Source organism: Felis catus, chromosome B2 (assembly GCF_018350175.1).
Source record: "Felis catus isolate Fca126 chromosome B2, F.catus_Fca126_mat1.0, whole genome shotgun sequence".
NCBI classification, from domain to species: domain Eukaryota; kingdom Metazoa; phylum Chordata; class Mammalia; order Carnivora; family Felidae; genus Felis; species Felis catus.
In genome coordinates, this window is record NC_058372.1 from 122,870,815 (window position 1) to 122,894,297 (window position 23,483).

Consider the following 23,483-nt stretch of genomic DNA (forward strand, 5'->3'; position numbering starts at 1 on the left):
GTATGTTCCCTCTAAACCTACTTTGTTGAGGGTTTTTATCACGAACGGATGCTGTACTTTTGTCAGATGTTTTTTCTGCATTCATTGAAATGGTCAAATGGCTTTTATCCTTCCTCTAGTCGATGTGATGTATCATATTGAACGATTTTTTTAATGTATTGTTGGATTTGGCTTGCTAATATTTTGTTGAGGATTCTTGCATCTATTTTATTATTATTATTATTATTTTTGATGAGTCTGGCTAAAGGCTTATCAATTTTGTTGATCTTTCCAAAGAACCAGCTCCTGGTTTCACGGATTTGTTCTATTGTATTTTTTAGTCTCTATCTCATTTATTTCTTGTCTAATCTTTATTATTTCTTCCTTCTACTGGCTTTGGGGTTTTTTTTTTTCCTAGTCCCTTTAAGTGTAAGGTGAGGTTGTTTATTTGAGATATTGCTTCTTGAGGTAGGCCTGTATTGCTATATAATCTTTCCTGTCGGAATAGATTTTGCCGCATCCCAAAGATTTTGGACTGTTGTATTTTCATTTTCATTTGTCTCCATATATTTTTTAATTTCCTCTTTGATTTGTTTATTGACCCATTCATTGTTTATTGGCATGTTATTTGGCAACCATGTATTTGTATTCTTTTCCAGATTTTTTTCTTGTCCTTGATTTCTAGTTTCATACCATTGTGGTCAGAAAAGATGCATGATATGATTCCAGTCTTTTTGAATTTACTGAGACTTGTTTTGAGGCCTAAGGTGATCTATTCTGGAGAATGTTCTATGTGCACTTCAAAAAAATATGTATTCTACTTTTGGGGGATGGAATGCTCTAAATATATATACATATGTATACCTATACCTATACCTATACATATACCTAAATATATGTTAGGTCCATTTGGTCCAATGTCTCATACAAAGCCACTGTTTCCTTGTTGATTTTCTGTCTAGATGATCGATATATCCATTGAAGTAAGTGGGATGTTAAAGTCCCCCACTATTATTGTATTACTGTCGATTTCTTCCTTTATGTCTGTTAATAGTTGCTTTATGTATTTAGGTGCTTCAATGTTGGGTGCATAAATATTTATAATTTTATATCCTCTTGTTGGATTGTTCCCTTTATCATTATGTAGTGTCCTTATTTGTCTCTTGTTACCGTCTTTGTTTTAGTCTATTTAGTCTGATAGAAGTACTGCTACCCCAGCTTTCTTTTTGCTCCAATTGGCATAGTAAATATTTTTCTATTCCCTCATTTTCAATCTCCAGGTGTCTTTAGGTCTGAAGTGAGTTTCTGGTAGGCAACACATAAATGGGCCTTGTTTTTATCCATCCAGTCAGTCTTGATTGGAGCATTTAATCCATTTACATTCAAAATAATTATTCAGGTATGTACTTATTGCCATTTTATTACTTGTTTTATGGTTGTTTTTGTCGTTCTCTGTTCCTTTTTTTTCTTTTGTTCTCTTCCTCTGTAGTTTGATGGCTTTCTTTAGTGACATGCTTGGATTCCTTTCTCTTTCGTGTTTGTGTACCTATTGCAGGTTTTTGATTTGTGGTTACCATTAGGTTCATATATAACATTTCATGCATACAGCAGTCTATAATATCCAAGATAATAGAAAGTGGGTTCTGGTGTTGGCAATATGGTGGGCTTGGCATCTGGCAAACTTCCTGCTAAAAACACTTACATAAAAAAAGAGTAGACATACTTTTAAATGCCTAGCAGTACTTAGAGAAAAGCAAAGAAGACTGCCAGGAGCTAGAAATAAAGAGAAAAAGAACCACTTGAGGAGTAATCACAACTGATGTCCTTATAGCCCAAGGGGGGAGGGATGAGGGCTGGGCTTTCAGTTTAATTAATCTTGGCCAGGGGTTGGCAAATGCTTTCTCTGAAGCATCAGAGATTGAATACTTTTAAGATTTATGGGCCATATGACCTCTGTGGCAACTACTCAACTCTACCATTGTAGCATGAAAACCGCTCAGTCAATATTTAAACAGAGGGGCATGGTTGCGTTCCAATAAAACTTCATTTACCAAGGGTACTGGCAGGATGGATTTGGCCTTTGGGCTATAGTTTGTGAACCCCTTATCTGATTCTGTGGTCTTAATGCCCATGAGAGGATCAGAAATGGGACCTTGTGTCTATACCAGGGGAAGAGCTAGCATACCCCAAATCAGGGCCCACGAAGGACTATAATTTGATGAACAGGTAGATTAGAAAAAAGCCCATTACACTGGGAAGCCAAAATAAAGCTCATCTGTCTTAGACTGAGTTTTGGGTGGACAAAAACAAGTCTCCTCTGAATACTTTCAACCACAGGCTGATCCTCATGCTGGTTTAATTCAAATTTACACCTGTCATGATACCCATAACTGGTCGTGAGCTTGGGACATCCCTGAAGTGCTAATAGAAACAAAGCAAAAATATTTTAAAGGAGATTCCCTTGATATGGGCTATTTAGGATTCTCGCTGATAGTATGTCATTGAAATTGAGCTCACATCCCAAAATTTTAAAATATATAAAGAAATAATTCACCACCAGTGAATCAGCTGATTTGACAACTATCGATCTCCCCAAACCTCCTAAAGTAAAAGAAACAAAAACTTTAAAATAAGTACAGGGGTGCCTGGGTGGCTCAGTGGTTAAGCGTCCGACTTCAGCTCCGGTCATGATCTCATGGTTCGTGAGTTTGAGCCCCACTTTGGGTGCTGTGCTGATAGCTCAAAGTCTAGAGCCTGCTTTGGATTCTGTGTGTGTCTCTCTCTCTCTGTCTGCCCCCGCTCTCATTCTATCCCTCTCCCTCTCAAAAATAAATAAATGTTTAAAAAATTTTAAATAAGTACATTTAACATAAAGATATAAAATAGGAAATCAAAAAGCATGAGAAAAGGAGATAATACATTCTAAAAAAGGCCGGGCAGATCGAAGACAGAATCAAACATAACTTCCAAAAATTGAGCCTTTACTGGGAAAAATAAAAATAAATTCACATGCAGATATGGTATAGGGAAATTACAAAATGAAAAGTAAACAGAGGTCATAAAGCAGAGATAAAAAGGACAAATTACCTACAAAGGTGGTAATCAGATCACTCTGCAAACTTTCTAGGGTACATACACTTGACTTGAGGGACTTCTGCCAAGGAGGATGAGGAAAATACGGTTTTGTCATTACTAGCTTCGGTTTATTTATTTCCAAGAGGTTTCCAAGCATTGACAGAAGGCAATTAGCTGAATTCTCTCGGGGAAAACTATGCCTAATATCACGCCATGACTGGGTGAGCACTGACCTCCCTGTCATGAACTCTTCTCTGGAAGGGAGGCATCTTACTTTCCCATTGGCATCACTGTACATAATCACAATGTATACATACCAATGTACATAAAAGAATACTCCCGTTGTAGATGTCTAATGTAAGACTGAAGACTGTCCTAGTCCAGAGCAGAAGATCAGGCATGTTTTCAGGATGAGGGAATAGGGGGAAGGAACCTTTTAGAGATTTCCTCTAACTGGAAGATGAAACTGGGCTCCAGCAAAGAGGCAGTAAAAATAGTAAAAAAAAAAAAAAAAAAAAAAAATTCCACCAGATAGATCCTAAGTCTCCGTACCCAATTCCTGTGGCCCAGACTTCCATCATACTGTGCCACACATGCTAGAAATCTACCAGCCAGGACCCAGGCCAGCAGGAGGCAGGGCAGGGACTATCACCAAAGTAGCTCATCTTTGCTAGTGTGCCCTAGAAAGGGCATAGAAACCTATACACTGAACTTAGTACTACCACCACATTATTATAATGCTTTATAATTTTTAAAAAACTTTTTTAATGTTTATTCATTTTTAAGAGAGAGAGAGAGACAGAGAGTGAGCAGGAGAGGGGCAGAAAGAGAGGAGACAATGAATCTGAGAGAGGGAGAATCTGAAGCAGGCTCCAGGCTCCAAGTTGTCAGCACAGAGCCCGATGCAGGGCTTGAACCCACTAACCATGAGATCATGACCCAAGCTGAAGTCAGATGCTCAACTGACGGAGCCAACCAGGTGCCCCTAGAATTTTTTTTAATAAAGTTTATTTATTTATTTTTGAATGAGAGAGAGAGAGAGAGAGAGAGAGAGAGAGAGAGAGAGAGAGAGAGAATATATGTGGGAGGGGCAGAGAGAAAAGGAGACAGAGAATCTTAAGCAGGCACCACACTGTCAGTGCAGAGCCTGGCCTGGTGGGGCTTGAACTCACAAACTGTAAGATCATGACCTGAGCCAAAATCAGGAATCAGATGCTTAACCCACTGAGTCACCCAGGCGCCCCATATAATGCTTTGTAATTTAAAAGAAAAAAAAAACAACTGTCAATAACCTATCTCATTGGAGAGTCATAATAAGCCTGTGTCATAGCAGGAAAGGTCTATGATTAGCTTCAATTTACAAATGCTCAGAAATATCTTTCCTAGTGAAAACGAGTTGTGGTTCAAACCCAACTCACAATTCCTGATTCAATATTCTTACCACTACCAATGTTGTACGGATGTTCTTACTTCTGTTTCCAAACACCATTTCTATAAATGTAGTCCAGTATATCATCAAGATGCACTGAACATCCATTCTCTTCTTCGGGTATCTGGTAGACATCTGGGGACCACCTTAGACTTCATTCTTTTCTTTCCCTTACTCCCCATATCAAACTGATTGCCAAATGCTGTTAGGTATACCTGCTCTTGCCTTAAATCAGGCCCTCCTTGCTTTTCTTCTGTACTAATTCTACAGACTCTTACCTGGCCTTCCTGTCCCCTCCTCTCTTGCTGCCTTGTTCCTTGATCCATTCTCCACTAAGTTGACAGTGAACTTCCCAAAGTCCAAAGTTCCAGAGTGAGCTGTCCATGTTTGTATCACTGCCTTTGCTTTATTGGTTTCTCGTCACTTTCAGAATCAAAGCCCAACTCCTTAGCACAGCAGAAATGCCCTTCAGGTTCTTACTGCTGCCTCTGTGGCCCACCTTCTCGCTTGTCAATCTCCTCCAAAAACTCTGTGAGGCTCCCGAGATCTTTGTGCCTTTACCCATGCTGTGTTTTCTACCTGGGTAATTGTGCCTCATCTTTCAAAACCAAGCTCTAGGAAGCTTTCCCGAACTGTCCACCTGACCCTCGAAAGCTGGGTTACTTTCTGGTCGGATGTGCTCCCAAGCCTTTCTGCCCTCATTCATGCTTTTGTAACTCTTCCTTCTCTTACTCAATCTGTATCTCAGTCTGGACTCTGAGCTTTGCGAGAGCTGGGATTTATCTTTAATTGCTCTATCCCCATATCTAGTTTGTAGGAGATGTTCAGTAATTATTTAACTGAGCAATCAAGCTATAGACAATTTGATGAGAACCCTTTTTTGTTTGCTTGTTTGTTTTTATAAACCAGGTGCCAAAACAAAACATTGAAAGTTGGTATCAGTTTATTTTTGGTTGAAGGGAGTTGGGCCACAGGGATATATATATAGTGTGTGTGACAAAGAATATATAAGCCCGCGTGAGGCCGCTCAAGTTTTGGTTTTCCTCTGGATTTAAAGCATCAAAAGACTATTCTTTTTTAAAAGACTATGTATTAGGTATGGCAGTTGATTTCCTGTTGAACAAAGTGGTCATAGTAAAAGAAAAAGAGGACTTTAATAAGGCCAAAGTGACTGAAAACCATTGCAGTGAGTAACTGCTTGCTTGGTTTTTAAATCTCTTCTTTCTATTCTTATCGTGCTGAGATATAAACTGAAAAGGCAGGTTTGAGGAGACTGGGCTGGCCTATAAGGACAGAGAATTATCTATGTGATAGCCAAGAAAACTAGAAGGGCTGGGCTACAGGCCAAGGGAAAACAAGGTGTATTAAATTAGAAATATGGGAAAAGTTAGGGGTGGAGGAAAGAGTGATTTGAAAGATAAAAGGTAAGATTACACTGCTTATGTAGTTTGCATTCTATTTCTAGGCAATAGGCAATAGGAATTTGGTTGTTGCTAAGGGAAACGATTGCATTTCAAAGCAGTGACGGGAATACTTCTAGAAGCATCCCTCTATTGTTGCCTGCCCAGAGCAATCTAAGCCTGGCATTGAAAAGGGAATCAGCGGAGGAAGACAATACTGACAAGGCCAAACAACGAAGTGGTGATTCACTTACTTTTCACACTGTCAAGGGACCCACAGTAAAGCCACCACCTTCTGAAAGGCCATGCACTTCCCTCTGGTGCTTAATTACATGAGGTGAGTGGTCACCTCATTTAAATGTCAAACACATTTGGGGCACCTGGGTGGCTTAGTGGTTGGGCAACCGACTTCGGCTCAGGTCATGATCTCACAATTCATGAGTTCGAGCCCCGCATCGGGCTCTGTGCTGACAGCTCGGAGCCTGGAGCCTGCTTCGGATTCTGTGTCTCCCTCTCTCTCTCTGCCTCTCCCCCAATCGCACTCTGTCTCTCAGAAATGAATAAACGTTAAAAAAAAATTTTTTTTAAATGTCAAACACATTAATAACTATTAATGACACGAATAAAATGCTAAAAATGCTGTAGGTACAAATATCTAGTTTTATAGCCCTCTTCTCCCTCTGGCCTTTACTCACATATTACCTTCTCAATAAGCCATCCCTGGCGTCTTGGTCTAAACTTGCTTGCTCCATTATGCTGGAACTTCCTGAATCCTTCCCCGCTTAATTTTTCTCCTTAATACGGATTATTATCAAACATGCTATGGATTTTACTTATTTATGCTGTTCATTCTTGGTCTTTCACTAGAACGTAAGTTTAGTGAGGGTAGGGATTTGTCTCAATTGTTCCCTCTGCTGTATCCCTCGCATCTAGAAGAGTGTCTACCACTACCAGATGTCCAGTAACTATTAGTTGAGTGAACTGAATTTGCACCCATCAACGTAGCGTAAAGTTGATTCCAGGAATGCCTGGGTGGTTCAGTCGGTTAAGCGTCTGACTTCAGCTCAGGCCGTGATCTCGCAATTCGTGAGCTTGCGCCCTACGTCGGGATCTGCACTGGTGGTATGGAGCCTGCTTGGGATTCTCTCTCTTCCTCGCTCTCTTTGCCCCTTCCCCACTTGTGCTCTCTCTCTCTCAAAATAAATACCTAAGCTTTAAAAAAAAGATTATTTTAAGCTGAAAACATCCGAATAAAACTTCATTAAAAACCTTATCCAAACTTCTTTTGCTGGCTTAAGCAGAGCATCCCGAAAATATAGCTGCCAATATCCTCTCTCTGGTTTAGGACCATTGGTACTTGGATGAGAGATTACAGAAACAAAACCTTGCCAAAACTTTCTGCACTTTCCACTTTTTTTGTCATTAGTTTCCCACATTGTGCTTTTCCTTCAAGTCCTATCAAGGACTTTTCTTAGTAGGATAAACCAACTTAACTCTAGGTAGTCGGAAGCCACTTTGCATGCTCCCTGTACATGAACAAGTGTTGTCTTTCCTCTTGTTAAACTGTCTTTTGTCAGTTAATTTGCAGGCCCCTAATCACTGAACCTAAGTTGGTAGAGGAAAAAGGTGTTATTTCCTACCAATAGATGAATGAATAACAAATTGATATTCATATCATACAACAGCGTGAGTGAAATGTTTTCTCAGTGTAGTAAATATGGGTGTTGAGCTTCAGATATGCACAAAAATAGAAACAAAGGGGTGCCTGGGTGGCTTAGTCAGTTAAGCGTCTGACTCTTGAGTTTCGACTCTGGTCATGATCTCCCGGTTCATGCGACTGAGCCCTGCACTGGGCTTTGCACTGACAGCATGGTGTCTGCTTGGGATTCTCTTTCTCCCCCCTCTCTCTGCCCCTCCCCCACATGCGTGTGCACTCTCTCTCTCCCTCTCAAAATACATAAATAAACTTAAAAATATAGGATGTTAAAGAAGAACCAATGTGATACCTAATGATTCCAAATCGATTTAAATGGATTCTAAACCATAATTCACTGTTAATGTTTGTGAAAGAAATCATCAGAAAAGGAAATGGTGAGGTATTTTATCATTCTGCAGATGTTTAAGTCAAAGGAAAATGTTCTTTTTATCTTGCTTGTCTCCACTTCACCCAACAAGGGGCCAACTTTCTCTTTATGCACATTGAAAAGTAGGTATAAACAGGTTCACAGGGCCGCGTGCTCTGATTACCTCAGGTTTCTGTCAGTCATATGCCCATTTTGAGAAAACAGTGAGGTACAAATGAATGTAAGAAAAAGAGGGCAGAGAGGAAAAGGGAGGGATGGAGGGAGGAAAGAGAAAGAGAATGGGGTTACAGAGAGTTAGAATGTATGTATGTGTTTGGGGGAGGAGTGAGGAGGAGGGAGACATAACACATTTTGTATTGGGGTCCAAAAGGACCTCAGTAATTTGTATCTGGTGTTTTCTTCCAGGAAATAAAAAGAGAAAGAGATGAAAAGAGAATGAGTCAATAATGCCTGGTTTATGACATGCAGCTTGATTATGGTGTTCATTCTTTCACTGACTCAACACTGATGGAACCACTTTCAAGCCAACATCACAGCACCTACTCCGTCCCTTCCAATCCATAGCCCTCTCCCCACAGCATGAGATATTTTTAAACAATACCGGCATTATCACACCCTGCCTTCAAACCCTTCCACGCTTCTGATCTGACTGAACTACTTCTGCTTGGATGCCTCATACCATGTGAGAGTATGTGATTAAAAAGGAAACAGAGCCACAGCCCTGCCCTGGGATGTTCACAGTCTGGTGCAGGCTCTCAAATTACAATGCTGTAAGAAGAGCTAGGGCAGGGGAGTGGGCAGAAATGCTAGGAGAGCAGAGAGAAGGGAGAGGTGGTGTTGAGAAATGATTCAAAGAAAAACGTGACACTTGACTTGCATCTCAAAAAAATTAGGATGTAGTCACCAGGTCAGACAGAAAAGAAAAAGCATGTGGAGTTGGGTGTCTGCAGGTCAAACCTAGGGGCAGGAAAGCTTGGCCTTCCAGAAAATGGAAAAGAGTTCGGCAATCCCAGCCCACAGGGCAGAAAGGAAAGGCCGACTTACAGCCAGAGGGTTGAGAACATGGGATCCGTGGTAACCTTGTTCTACCAAGAGTAGCATCAAAGGTTTTTCATGAGGGGAGTTACAGGATTAAATCGTGTGAGAGATCTCTCTGATGATGACAGAGATGCATATTGATGGCAGGAGAGAGATGAGGCCACAGGAGAGGTGGTGAAGACCTGAGATGGGGGAATGACAGAGACGATGAGGTAAAGGGGCTGGAGGGGTGACCTGGTGTGAAGAGGAAGAGAGGCAGAGCAGAGGTTTCTCCCAGGGGGCTGCCTTGGGTTACTGGGTAGATGTCCTTGCTGTTGGTGGAAATATGGAAGGCTCAGAGAACAAAAGTAAGGATTACAGCTGATAAGTGTTAGAACTCTTATGGGTAACTGCAATCAATTGTTCAATGATTTCAATATAAACTTACCGATTAAACTATTTACGAAATGGATTCATTGCCTGTCCCTATCAAAATACATCCTAGAGTCGAACGACATGGACTTGAATCGAAAGAAGCTGTTTCTCTTTCTGTTTAAAGCAGAAAAGTCCTCTGAGAGTGGTACTGACCTATATTTGAAACTACCTTGAACAGTTTGTACTAATCTTGAAAAAATATACAAATTTGAGCTAGGAAAGGATATTTAAGATATTCTTTGTCCATTTTCACTTGAGGAACGAAATTATCTTAGCCCAGCCAAGAGCATGAGTTTTGTCCAGAGTTATAAAATTGGCTGTTAGCAAAATTAGGACTAGAATCCAAGGCTCCAGACACCAGCTCAGGGGTTATAGCAGAGTCAAGTTTAATCAGTTGGAGAAGGGGACTGACCATGACCTGAAGGAGGCTGAATCCCTCCCACAACTGTACTGCCTCAAAGAAACCTCACCATTCAAATAAAAAAGAAAAGCAGATCTTCATATAGGCTTCAGATAAGAACATCCAGAAGTCTAGGGATTAGCTTCAAATTTGTGGTTTGTAGAACCACTTTGATAATGTTTGCCAATACTGACAATACACTAAGTGAAGTTAAAACCACTAAATCCATTCAAACCAACATTAAAAAAAATTAATTATTCATTTTTTAAAACTTAAATCCCAGTTAGTTATTCTATAGTATAATAATGATTTCAGGAATAGAATTTAGTGGTTCATCACTTACATAAAACACCCAGTGCTCATCCCAACAAGTGTCCTCCTTAATGCCCATCACCTATTTAGCTCATCCCCCCCATCCCCTGCACTCCAGTAACCCTCAGTTTGTTCTCTGTATTTAAGAGTCTCTTATGGTTTGCCTCCCTCTCTGCTTTATCTTATTTTTGCTTCCCTTCCCCTATGTTCATCTGTTCTGTTTCTTAAATTCCACATATGAGTGAATATCTAAGAAATATAATCATGAAGTTATCATAAATTATGCAAAAATACAAGTTCAGGCTATTTAATAACTCCTATTCTAAAGGTGCTCTGGCTACAAAGGGACATTCAATGAGAGGAAGAGTGAAGAGGGATAGATATCACCATGTGTGGAGCCCAGAGCATCATCACAATCTCTGTTCATTTCTATTGTGTCCACAGAACACCCTCCCCCCCAACACACACATGTCAGCAATGTCTGTACTTGGGGTTTAATGGCAAACTAGCCCAAACACTTAAAACAAGTGTGCTTGATTCACTATATATATATATATATATATATATATATATATATATATATATATATATATATATATATGCTATATAGTCCACTGGGAATACTGTAGAAGGCATTCTCTGTCATGGATTTTAAATTATTCTGATAGAATGCAAAGGACAGAGTGTAAAACTGTTTTTCTAACATTAAAAGAATAGCATCCCTGTACTTACTTGAGAAGAGTGAGTCAGAAGCACTTTGATGAATCAGGAATACTGTATAAGCTGTTGTGAGTGTGTGTGTGTGTGTGTGTGTGTGTGTGTGTGTGTGTGTGTGTGTGTGTGTGAGGTCAGCACAGCTAAAACCCTCAGGCTATTCCTAGGAAGAAGCCTGAGCATTTATTTCCCTTCTGATTTGTTTGGTGAGTATTTTCAGTGCTCGCAGTAGGATTGTCTGACTGGGAAGGGCCCCTCCCACAGCCACCCTATTTATTACTATGTCCAGTTCAAAGGATCTTGATTCCATATCTTCTTGACAGCTCTTTAAAAAGTGATCTACCTACTTTTTTTTTTTTACATCGTAGGAAACTGAGTCTTACAAAAATCAGCTGGCAATGTTCATCACAAATTCTAAGGCAATTAGAACTGCTTTGTGCTATGCATATGGTAAAAGTGGCTCCCGGAGAAGAGTCTCTAGACTGTTGATTCAGTCAATTAAGAAGACCAAGTTGTGACATATGGCTACCACAGCCTGGCTGTGCTATGTATATTTCTGGTAAGACTTAGTTCCTCAAAGAAGGGTATAAAGTAAAGGACAGCTATCACTGGTTGAACAAAAGCCAGCCTTTTTATGACACTGCAGAGGAACTTTATGGATTTTCCAGTACACTCACGTCATCATTTTGTATTTACTAATGGATGTGTTTCATTTTCATTGTCTTTGTTCCCTTTTACCTTGGTAGTTGCTATGTATCAAGTGACTAAATTTAAACCAAGTAAAAACAGAGATAATGAGGTATAGTAAAAGAGCACTGATGTAGGAGCCTAGAGATCTAGTTTCTAACATAATACAGAAATAAGAAAATACAAAATTGTGGGATACAGGTGCGCTGTTTCAAAGGGACACATGCACCCCCATGTTTATAGCAGCACTATCAACAACAGCCAACGTATGGAAAGAGCCCAAATGTCCATCGATGGATGAATGGATAAAGAAGATGTGGTATATATATACATATATATATATATATATATATATATATATATATATATGTATATATATATATATATATATATATATGTATATATATATATACACAATGGAGTATTACTCGACAATCAAAAAGAATGAAATCTTGCCATTTGCAACTACGTGGATGGAACTGGAGGATATTATGCTAAGTGAAATTAGTCAGTCAGAGAAAGACAAAAATCACATGGCTTCACTCATATGAAGACTTTAAGAGACAAAACAGATGAACATAAGGGAAGGGAAACAAAAATAATATAAAAACAGGGAGGGGGATAAAACAGAAGAGACTCATAAATATGGAGAACAAACTGAGGGTTACTGGAGGGGTTGTGGGAAGGGGGGTGGGCTAAATGGGTAAGGAGCATTAAGGAATCTACTCCTGAAATCATTGTTTCACTATATGCTAACTAATTTGGACGTAAATTTTAAAAAATAAAAAATAAAATTAAAAAAAAAAGAAAATACAAAATTGTAAAATGTAAAACATGTACAAAAAATTAAAAAAAAAACATTACTTAAATAGACAACAAGCTAATGCACTGGGAAACATTTTTTTTTTTTTCCAAATTAGGTCTATCATCCTTTTATAACTTTAATGACCGAGCCTCAGGCTTACCTACAAACATCAAAGCTATACAACTGCTAGGTAATTATAGAACTTAACTCTAGACAGAGTTAACACTTGGTTATTATATTTAAATTTTCTTTCAACTTCTACCCCACTGCTTCAATGTTTTTATAAAAATTCTAGTATGTGGGATGACATTATCAAAGTGATCTGGTAAATAAGTATTCCAGTCAGGCTGGTGCTCTAGTTTCTTCTATTTCACTTTAACATTAGAAATGTAGGGGAGCCTGGGTGGCTAAGTCGCTCAAGCCTCCAAATCTTGATTTCAGCTTAGGTCATGATCTCAGGGTTCATGGGTTCAAGCCCCATGTCAGGCTCAGTGCTGACAGCATAAAGCCTGCTTGGGATTCTCTCTTTCTCTCTGTCCATTCCCTGCTGGCTCTCTCTCTCTCAAAAATAAATAAATAAACATCAAAAAAAAAGAAATGTAAGTTTTAGTATTACTTGGGTTAAGAATTTTGTTCCGAGTCCAACACCGAGAGGAGCCTGGAGAAGAAGGTGGTCTACTGTCAGGCCTGGAGGAATGTCCACTTTCTGAAGGTGCTCAGCACTCCTGGGACACTCCAGCACTGGGCCTCACAGTGAGGAAGGCTCTTTACCACAGAGTAACCATGACAGAGAAAATGGACATGATCTAGAATAGGTATCTACAGTGTCCTGTGTCCATGAGGCAGAAGTCAGAGAACTGCCTTTAGAGGAATGGCAGGCATTACAGGTAATTTGTACTACCCTCCTCTCTTTATTCTGTTAATCTGTAGTTGTTCCAGGTCCTCTGTGCAGTATACAAAGGAGGGCCACAACCAGGTTTGTCATTCAGAATTTTCGCTGAATTGTGCTTGTTTGGGTTGCACGTATTATCAGAGGAGAATAAAAATGTGAGGGCCCTGCAGGCCGTGCATTGAGCATAATCAACCTCCTCACAGATAAAGCATAGTTACTAACAGATAAGCAAAACAAACAAACTCAGTATTCCCAGATAAGAGTTCTCCAATGTTTGCTTTTTAGCTGTTTTTTAACAAGGGGTTCTAGAAGAAGTTGCCTTGAGCATTAAGAGAAAGCTCATAGACTCTAGCTGCGCTCCCCACCTTTCACCACCACTTACTTGCCCCCTCCACGCACAGACACATGCGCGCGCGCACGCTTTCCCCAGTAAGGCTTTTAAGTAGTTCATTTTTTAAACAGCCGCAGAGAAACTTTGTAAGATGGCATGAAGCCGAAGTCATTACCTCCAAGGAGTCACCTTCACAATCACCTTCCTCTGTGCTTCTCCCCTTCTCTTCGGTAATGGTGTTCACCATTTCAAAAAACCTACAATGAGAATTGGTATGTGGTCACTCGCAATACGTTTGACGTTAAATATAACCCAAGTATGTTCCAGCATGGCTTCGGAGCAAAACATGGGCGCTAAGAGACTTTCTAAAATCAGGCAGTGAACAAACTATTGGTATCAGTATGAAAAATGTGATTTTCCAAAAGGGAAAACACAGGTTGGTAGGACTGTCTAGAAATTTCTGACCTAATGCCTCACTTCAAATAATAGTAATGTAATGTATTATAGAATTAGAACAATGAAGCTCGACAAACTCATAGAAATGTTAAGAATGTGGACTTGGATATCAGGCCAAGATTGCATTTGTGTGATTTGGGGTGGGCTCTTCCACCTCTCTGAGCCTCACCTCTTAATTACAAAGTGGGGACCTCAGAAGTGTCATATTAAAGGCTGTTATGAAGATGAGTTGATGTAGTACTTACAAAGTGCTTAGCAGACTTCACTCACTAAATATTAACTATTATTGTTTTGCTGATGGTAATATTCTTATTTAAAATGGGACTTAACAAAAATACCCATATTCTGGAATAGTGTCTCTAACTTCTGAGGTGACTATTTGTTGTATCAACATTTCATCTGAGATATTGAACTCATTTTGCCTCCTTTATCGTAAATGTGGTGTCCCATAAAAACAACCTACAAAACACTGATGTGAATTAGGGCTGGCTGGCTTATAGGTTTGTAAAAGAAGCCACCCCTCTTTTGGTGACATTTTCTTCAGGAGCTCTTCTTGTGAAGTTTTTTTTTTTTTTCTTGTAGACCATTTCAGAGGCAAGAAAAATAGTTATAGCAAGAAACAGATTAGCCCCTATAATGCTAGCTGTGTCTAGTCTATTCGAAGGAGATGCTAAGGGTTCATAGACTTAAAGCAAGGGAGGTACTATGAACAGGGGCTGATGATCTCACAGGCAGGTCATGCTCTGCACTGCCAACCCAAGAGAAGAGCAGGTTATGTGGGATAAGAAAAGTCTACCTACCACAACTCAGAACCTTTTTATCTCTGTACCTCTTTTTTAAACCATCCACCATCTAACCATCCAACCACCCATCCATCCATCCAACAAGTACTCCATACTTATAGAGTATCTTCAAGGATCAAAAACTATTCTGGCCTTTGGAACTGTGACAAGGAACAAAATAGACAAAGCCCATTTGGGAGTTTGGAGTCTATCTCTGGAGTGCGACTCTTCCTTTCTCTCTACACATTTCTTGGCAGTCAATGACAAGAAAAAGAAGTTCCCAAGCGTGATCAGAATAACAGTATGCTCTGATGAAGATTAAACATCCTGATGAGTTAAAGATAAAAGCAAATTCAACCAAGAGGAAGAAGAAAGTTAAAGACCTAAAAAAAATTCTGGCTTTAAAGACAGACTTTTTAAAAAAATTTTTTTAATGTTTATTTATTTTTGAGAGAGACAGAGACAGAATGCGAGTGGCGTAGGGGCAGAGAGAGAGGAAGACACAGAATCCGAAGCAGGCTCCAGGCTCCGAGCTGTCAGCACAGAGCCCGATGGGGGGCTTGAACCCACAAGCTGTGAGATCATGACCTGAGCTGAAGTTGGATGCTCAACTGACTGAGCCACCCAGGCTCCCCAAAAGACAGACTTTAAGATCTGGGGTGAAGACTTCCATCAGCTAGTCACACAGTTTTTCAACATGTACATCTCTAAGCAGAATATAATACAGTGGGATGGGAACACAATGTAATTTTTAGGAAACTAGATTCTAGAGTCACATGTGCTTGTCCAAATCCCAGATTTTACATTTTTTTGCTATATATGGTTTTAGGCTCTCCAAGATGCCATTTTTTAAAAAACTCTTTTCAATGAAGATATTAATATTACCTGCCTAAGTTTTCATTTGAAGATTAAAATAGATATTAGGTCCAGAGTAAGTACTCCATAAATCTGAGCTATAATGATCATAGAAACAAATCAGTAGCCTTGAGAATTTAAGTAGAAAAGTAGACCATACATGTGCTAGGAATTATTTCTTATTTCCAAGTCTTTTTACTACATATTTTACAATAATAAAGATAAAACTATAGCCAAGAATTATGGATTAAACAAACATTTTTTCTTGTATCAAGATAAAAATGACTGACTATATACTGTAATCAGTATATTAGTCATTTACAATGGGGTCCAATAGTGATTATTTGAATAAGAAAAGCCCTAAGCAAAATTTTAAGTCCAAGCTGGCTTTTACCTGCACTTTGGTTTAAAAATTGTCACTCACTTTCCTAGATCCCCACCATCAGTCAACTGTGCTCCAAGGGAACATGAAGTCCTTAAGTATTAGCCCAAGGGAAAAATACCCAGGGAGGTTCACAGAAACACAGTCCAGTCCAGTCCATGGGTTTTTGGATTATCTTTTATTGGTGTATATCATATAACTAGCTCTTAACTCGAGCTGCACCCCCACCAGAAAATCTAACATAATTAGTCAGGGGTAGGGCCCAGGCAGTTTTTTAAGTGCATCAAGTGATTCCACTATGAACTAGGGTTAAGAGCCACTTTTGCAGACAATGGTGAGATTATCCAAAAGAATTCAAGAATGAAAATTTTGGTAATCATATATTGTAATAAGCGAACACTTTAAAAATGTGACATAGTATCAGGCAATTAACTGGTAAGTCTTTGTTAATGTTTTGTCTTTGGAAAAATTAATTATGACTAAGAGAAAGCTTGATTTATTAAAGAGACTCCCCTCCTCCATTCTCTGATTGTTAAACATACCCCGTAATTATAAGATGTTAGCCTAAATGCAATATTTATATAACCAGATGGCCATGAATTCCTTACATGCTCGCTCATTAATTAAAAATAATGATCAGGTAAGAACGGTATTTTTTACACATAAACAATGACTAATACGTACTTTTTACAATGAAGTTCTGTACAGAAATAGATTTGGAAATCGTCAGAATTATGAAGCACATAAAGAAAACAGCATCGTTCTTCAAATTTAGAAATACTGAAACAAACAAAAAGAATTATTCAGGGAAATAGCTATGCTTCTTGCTTCTATGAATCTGTAATGAAAAGTAAGTACATTTTATATCTAATCCCAGTTATGACACCATTGTTGTTTGTAACAGACAGATATAAAGAGCACTTGAAGAAGTGATGTTCCCCATAGCGCGATACTAAAATTAGTTCATAGTCTGAGAATTGTCCTCTTACCTATATCAGCAGACAGGGCTGCTCTGACATGCCTGAAGGACCCCTAAGCTATTTATCCCTCCAGCTTACAGGGGAAAGGCGTCCTGGCTGCCATACCACTACCCTGCGTGATCGGAGGAAAAGCTAAGTATCAACTGGCTGGGTGGGCTCAGTGATTCTGGCGCTATGGCATCTGTAGAACAATGAAATGTTTCCAAAGCTAAGAAGGCAACGTGTGGAGGCAATAAAAGCACCTCATCAGTGTCGAGATTGTAGAGGCGTGAAGAAATGTGAAACAGCACTTGGTTTTGACTCAGCAAGTGATTTTATAGCAACTGAAATAATTCTGAGTTTACCATCAGGCCATGCTATTTTATGCCAAAGGTTAGCAAAATTTTTCTGACATGGGCCAGAGAGTAAATGTTTCAGATTTTGCAGGCCAAACTACTCAGTTTTGTTGTTGGAGCAGCCTTAGACAATACACAAATGAAATGAACGTGGCTGGGTTCCAATAAAACTTTACAAAAACGGGCAGCGGGCCATATTTGGCCTGTGGGCTGTAGGTTGCCAATCCCTAATTTATGCCTTTGCATTTGGGATGCACATCATTTTTGACTCTGTAAAGAAATTCTGTTCGTCATTCAAGGCCCAGCTTAGATCTTACCCTCTCCCTTCCCTGTGTCTACCTTCAACAGAAAGACTTTCTCTTGCACCTCTGCTCCTTGAACATTTACATCTATCATTGCTCATCTCGCAGTCATCTCAATAGTAGCTCTTGTCATTAGCTGTTAAATGTTATGAGGCTGGGTTGTGACCTCTTTGAGAGTGGGAGTTCATGTTGTGGTCACTGTTGTATTCTTAGCAGAACAGGACTCAACATTTGACAAACACCTGGTGTCTCAGTAAAATGCCCATTGACTGAGCTGAGCAAATCCGGAGGGGATGCAAGACCAACTGCTGACTTAGTTGGATTTTTCTCTGTAGTTTGTTATCTCTTTATCAAGAAGGAAGCCAAGAGTAGTTAGCTCTCTTTGAAGCCATAAACTACAGCTTGAGTTTCTCAACACAGAAACTGGCAACAGCCACATAGAAAGAAGCATTCTACGTATATGCTGTAAGTCACAACAAAGGCGTATGTAGTGATGCCATACTTAAATTTAAAAAAACGTTCCTTGGAAAATAGATACGATAAAATGGAATTTATATTACCATACTTTCATAAACTGCTGAAAAACGCAGCAATAAACGAGTGCCTTCCTGATGACTGGTTTTAAAAATTAAATATTAAGAGAGTAAAACTTTATTTGAGAAGGCTGGGTTGGAAAGATATATAATGAGTCAGTCTATTATCTTGCTTGCTTCTGTTCAGATCCTTCATGAGGTAACAGGTGGTTTTACCAGGCAAACTCCAATTATCAGTGACTCAGCCGGCTCTCGCAGTTCACGCTCCATCAAAACCAATTATTATTATGCCACAAGCAACAGGGTATTGCATAACTGGCCTGCAGAAATCTGCTTCTTCTCATTTCTATTATGTGGAAATAAATAGTAAACACAACCAATTTGGCCTGAAATTTCCAAGAGCTGGTTTTTAGACTGAGCTTCTATATAACAAGTGTTTAAATGTTTAACCAGTGGGTTCTTGCTTCTAAAAAAAAAAAAATCTCATTTCTATACCCCAGGAACTGGTATTTCCTGAACCACTGGCATTATGATGGCAATGTCAGAACTGAACCACTGAAGTGAGCCACTAGAATTTCAGGAACACCTCATTAACAGCCACCTCAGGAAAAGTTTTTTGAAAATAAATTCCCTATAGTCTCTTTAACAGTCACATTAATGTTAACTACAGGATATGCAACCTGATAGATGGCACGTAGTTTTTTGGCTCCACCTAACAGGAGATTAATTCCTGAAACACCAAAAAGACCGGAAAACCATCCTATCACATACACCAACAGCTCAACCAGCTAGAGCGGACCCAAATAGCTCACTTTTATCTACACCTTGATCCTGGTCCACAGTCCACGTTTACCCTCATTCTCCATATTTGGAGCAGGTGACAAGCACAGAGTCAGTTCAACTAACAGTGAAAGTTTTGGTTGCAAATCTTTTTATAATAGAGATAGAAACGGTTGAGCATTTTCATCAATAGAGGATTCTTGAAGTTCTTTGCATTTTTAAATCCTGACTAAAAGTTCTATTGTCTTCTAAGTAAAAAAAGAAAAAAAAAAAAAAAAACATGTGCCAAGGAAACTTACCTCACTCCCCTGACAGAAGAAGCACTAAAATTCCACTCATGTATACCTTTCTAGAACACAGGGGAAGAACAACAAGAACAAGAAATGTTGAGTCATCATAATGAAAATAACATAATAATTTGGTTTCATTATTTTAAAATAATATACACAGTAATTTTTCCTAGTACATAATTCTTCATGAACAAATTATCTGGATGGAAACTGTAATTCATTTTCAAGCCACAAGGGTGATGTTTACTCTCTTTAATAATTTCTGTGCTTCAATAAAATAGCTTCCAAGAGAATCTAGGAGAATTAGTCTCATTAAATTCTAAAACTTGATTTTTAGCAGATTAACCTAATAACTGCTGTGCCTTAATTTTTTAAATAAAAAACCCAGTGATCAAGGTAATTCAATTACAGCTGAGTAATATTTCTTTTCCGAGAAATAAAAACATTAATTTGAGTCAAGTTCTGCAAGGTTTTAAAGATGATTATTTATGAATGATCTTTAGTTACATTTTCTAACTGAAATGGTGGTTCTATTTCTTCAGAAAATGAGGTTAGCCCTTTTCTCTTAAATTTTTTAATGTTTATTCATTTATGAGAGATAGGGCACGAGTGAGGGAGGGGCAGAGAGAAAGGGAGACACAGAAACTGAAGCAGGCTTCAGGCTCTGAGCTACCAGCACAGAGCCTGATACGGGGCTCAAACCCACGAACCGTGAGATCATGACCTGAGCCAAAGTTGGACACTTAACTGACTGAGCCACCCGGGCACCCCTATAGCAAGTATATTATGTACACACATGTATATAGTATACATCTTAGCTACAGTGTATTACCTAATTTATGCAAAATTCAATATACTAATAAAGTTTGCCCATAAAAAATTTGATTGTCATATGATAAACATGGGTGATTTGGGGCCAAGGTGAAAAAAAGTTGTGGAAATTTATTTTTTGAGTTTATTACTAAAACTAAGTCTGAAGAGTATTAAATTCACGTCTTTAAATAAATTACATGATGGATCACATTCCCTGCAAAAATACATCTGATAACAATATGAAATTGACAACATAAATATGTTAATAGAAATAAAATAGTTGATACACATGTCCAAGTTTAGCAAGTGCTATGCAACAGTCAATTCAGATGGCAATTCAATTCTGCAAATGTGAAACAACCAGGAAAAGAAGCTCTTACCCACCCACTTAAAATACTGCCCGGAACTTGCGGTCTTGGCTGGGCTAGTGAAATGAGTAAGGAAGCTTGTGGTTCTGAGGTGGACCAGAACTCTCCTTTTGGCTGAAGCAAATCAAAAAGCCACAATTTATAACCACAGCACCTAGTGCTTTGCTACAACCATGCAACTTAAAATAAAAATAGATCCTCCCAAGCCCAAAGGAGATTTACTGAAAAAACTAGTTTCGATGCACACCAGTCGGGTCACGGGTAGGTGACCTGAATTAACACAGAGCAAATGTTGTGCATGAAGCCCAGGGAAGGAAGAGACCATAGGAAGGTGCTCATGGAATGCGGCTCTCTTAACCAGAGTACAGAGGGAGTTAAATTAAAATAGCAGCCTGCAGCTTCAGCTGGTAATTTGGAAAGTTGCTTCTAAATCCTGTTGGCCTCAGGTGACCTTCTAAATATATGTGACCCAGGAACTGCAGCTGTTACCTGCACACTACTTGCATACAATGCAGCCTTATCCTCAGATCCTGCAACTGAGCTGCTTTCCAAGGCCACGTCCAAGATCAGGAGGTGGGGGTTGAGTGCAAAACTAATACAGTAGTAGGCAAACTTGCAACTAAACAGGGCAACTGATGAACACCCATAGGACAGCACAGGTAAAACCTATCTTCTATCAGCCCTGTGCTGGGAACAGCCAAGGAGGGATTTCCCAGATTGATAGGGCGGGTTTTACAGGAAAGGAGAACAGCATTTCCAGAATATTAGATTCCTGAAAGTTTCCAAGTGCTGCCAGTGAATGCTCCCTGTTAGCAGTGTAAAAAGTCCAGGGTCTGAGATGGAGTGATCTGGAATGAGGAGGCCTACCTCCCCAGCTCCCTCACTACTGGGACTCACCACATGGAGGCGCTGGTGAGTCACAAAGACAACCGGTGGATATAACAGGTTCCTGGGACCTGTCTGGGAATCCAGGGAAAAGGACAGCCAGAGGCAGGGCTGGAATAATTAGCCTCCACAAGCCCTAAACCACACTCAATCTAATTTAAACAGCACAAGTCCCATATTGTGGAACTGGTTTGCCTCAGATCCTATGCCCCAGCTAGGACAAGAGTAGGGACTGGGAATTAATTTTGAGCTAAGGCGGCAGGAGTTACACATTGGCAGACACTGTTGGTTCCTTAGACAACGGACACGCTTTTCCTTCTTTGCTAACAAAAACTAAATTTTGTTCAAGTTCAGGTGGCAATGTTTAGGGATGGGGAAACTGATTGGTCTAAATTGGTGAGGTAAGTCCATTCTCCTTGTTCATGACTGGTCTAGGCATGAATACATGATGTAATTTTTGGTACAAAGGAGAGGGTCTGACCCTTTTCCTTTGCATGCTGTCAGTGTGAATTGATGCTTGGAACTGCTATTTGAGACCAGGAAAGAAAAACCGAGAGCATATAGAGAAGCCAATTCAGAATTCTGACACCATTAAGCCACTGAAATTACCCCCAGAATGACCTCCTACCTCCCAGAATTCTTGTTATGCAAGATAACGTTTCCCTATTACTCAAGCCACTATTAGTTGGGAGCTTTATAGCTAAAAGCATCCTTGATGGATGAGACTATTATATCATCAAAATCTAGAATCTGCCTAGGTGGCTTAGTTGGTTGAGTGTCTGACTCTTGATTTCAGTTTGGGTCATGATTTCAGCGTCCTGGGATAAAGCCCTGAATCGGGCTCCAGGATGAGCGTGGAGCCTGCTTGGGATTCTCTCTCCCTCTCCTTGTGCCCCTCCCCCCGCTCATGCTCTCTCTTGAAAAAAAATTCTATAGAATCATAAATTTCCCGGGTCTTCTCCGAGTGGCCATGGCCAGAGCTGGAGGAAGGTCAGCACTTCATTTTCCACTGGGACCCTGATGCCTGATATCTTCTTCTGAGAAACCACCTGATAGGCCAGGAATGCTTAGACTTCAAAAAAGGAAAGGATTCTAGGGGGCCCCTGGTGGCTCAGTTGGTTGGGTGTCCAACTTTGGCTCAGGTCACGATCTCACAGTTTGTGAGCTTGAGCCCCACGTTGGGCTCTGGGTGGACAGCTCAGAGCCTGGAGCCTGCTTTGGATTCTGTGTCGCCCTCTCTCTCTCCTCTCCCCCACTCCCATTCTGTCCCTCTCTCTGTCTCTCTCTCAAACATAAATAAACATTAAGAAAAATTTTAATTAAAAAAACAAAAAAGGAAAGGATTCTAAATGACAACTGTTTAAAATATCTCAGAAATAACTTTCCTCCTCAGTCTAAGCTTTTCTTTCCTGTGCACATCCAGACTTTCTTCAAGTACTAACTTGACTTTAAGCAGCAACCATCCATTGAACAAAGAGAGAACTGTTAAAAGATTAGGATCTCAATTTATTTGGTTCTTGACGGAGAGTAACCCTCTAAGAGTCCCTGAACTCTTAGGAATTGGTATAATGATCTTAACGTTTTGACAGTTGCAGTACAAAGTGTTTACCAGCTCATGTAACTGTTCACTCTGCATGTTAGAAAGAAAATACTGAGGGGAGTAAGGAAACATGATAAATGAAAAGCAACACTCTCTATTCTACCCTTAGAAAAAAATGTAAAACATTCTGTGACAAAAAGAATCCGTTTCTTGTTTAACATCAGACCTATACCCCTGTTGTTTATCTGTTATTTAATTATAGTTATTACAGTTGCTTGAAACTCATATAATACTGAGTTATTGTATTGCGTATCCTCATTCCAGTGGCGTCACTTCTATTTTATTTGTTTTTAATTTTTTTAATTTATTTTTTAAATTTACATGCAAGTTAGTTAGCATACAGTGCAACAATGATTTCAGGAGTAGATTCCTTAATGCCCCTGACCCATACTTCTATTTTAAATAATAGGGAAATAACAGTGGTAATGAACACGCTATGGATAGAGCTAGGGTTTGCAAAGAAATCGACATACATTCAAACAGAAACTTATTTTAAAAAGCTTAAATTTTTGAACACGGAGAATTTTTAGCGCCGTGGGGACAATGCAAATGTCATTCTTCT

The 23,483-nt window shown here is 39.4% G+C and overlaps 1 protein-coding gene across 3 annotated transcripts in view; it reads right to left on the reverse strand.

The window, feature by feature from the left end:
* The window catches only part of MAP3K5 (mitogen-activated protein kinase kinase kinase 5), a 204,952-nt gene that overhangs the window by 52,123 nt on the left and 129,346 nt on the right, over positions 1 to 23,483 (reverse strand). For all 3 annotated transcript variants that reach the window (XM_023254425.2, XM_023254424.2, XM_045058101.1), the window contains exons 12-14: positions 19,265 to 19,314; positions 16,720 to 16,815; positions 13,736 to 13,817 (exon numbers count right to left, since the gene is read on the reverse strand). In XM_023254425.2, the coding sequence (XP_023110193.1) occupies positions 13,736 to 13,817; positions 16,720 to 16,815; positions 19,265 to 19,314 (228 nt within the window). The remainder of the gene's footprint in view (positions 1 to 13,735; positions 13,818 to 16,719; positions 16,816 to 19,264; positions 19,315 to 23,483) is intronic.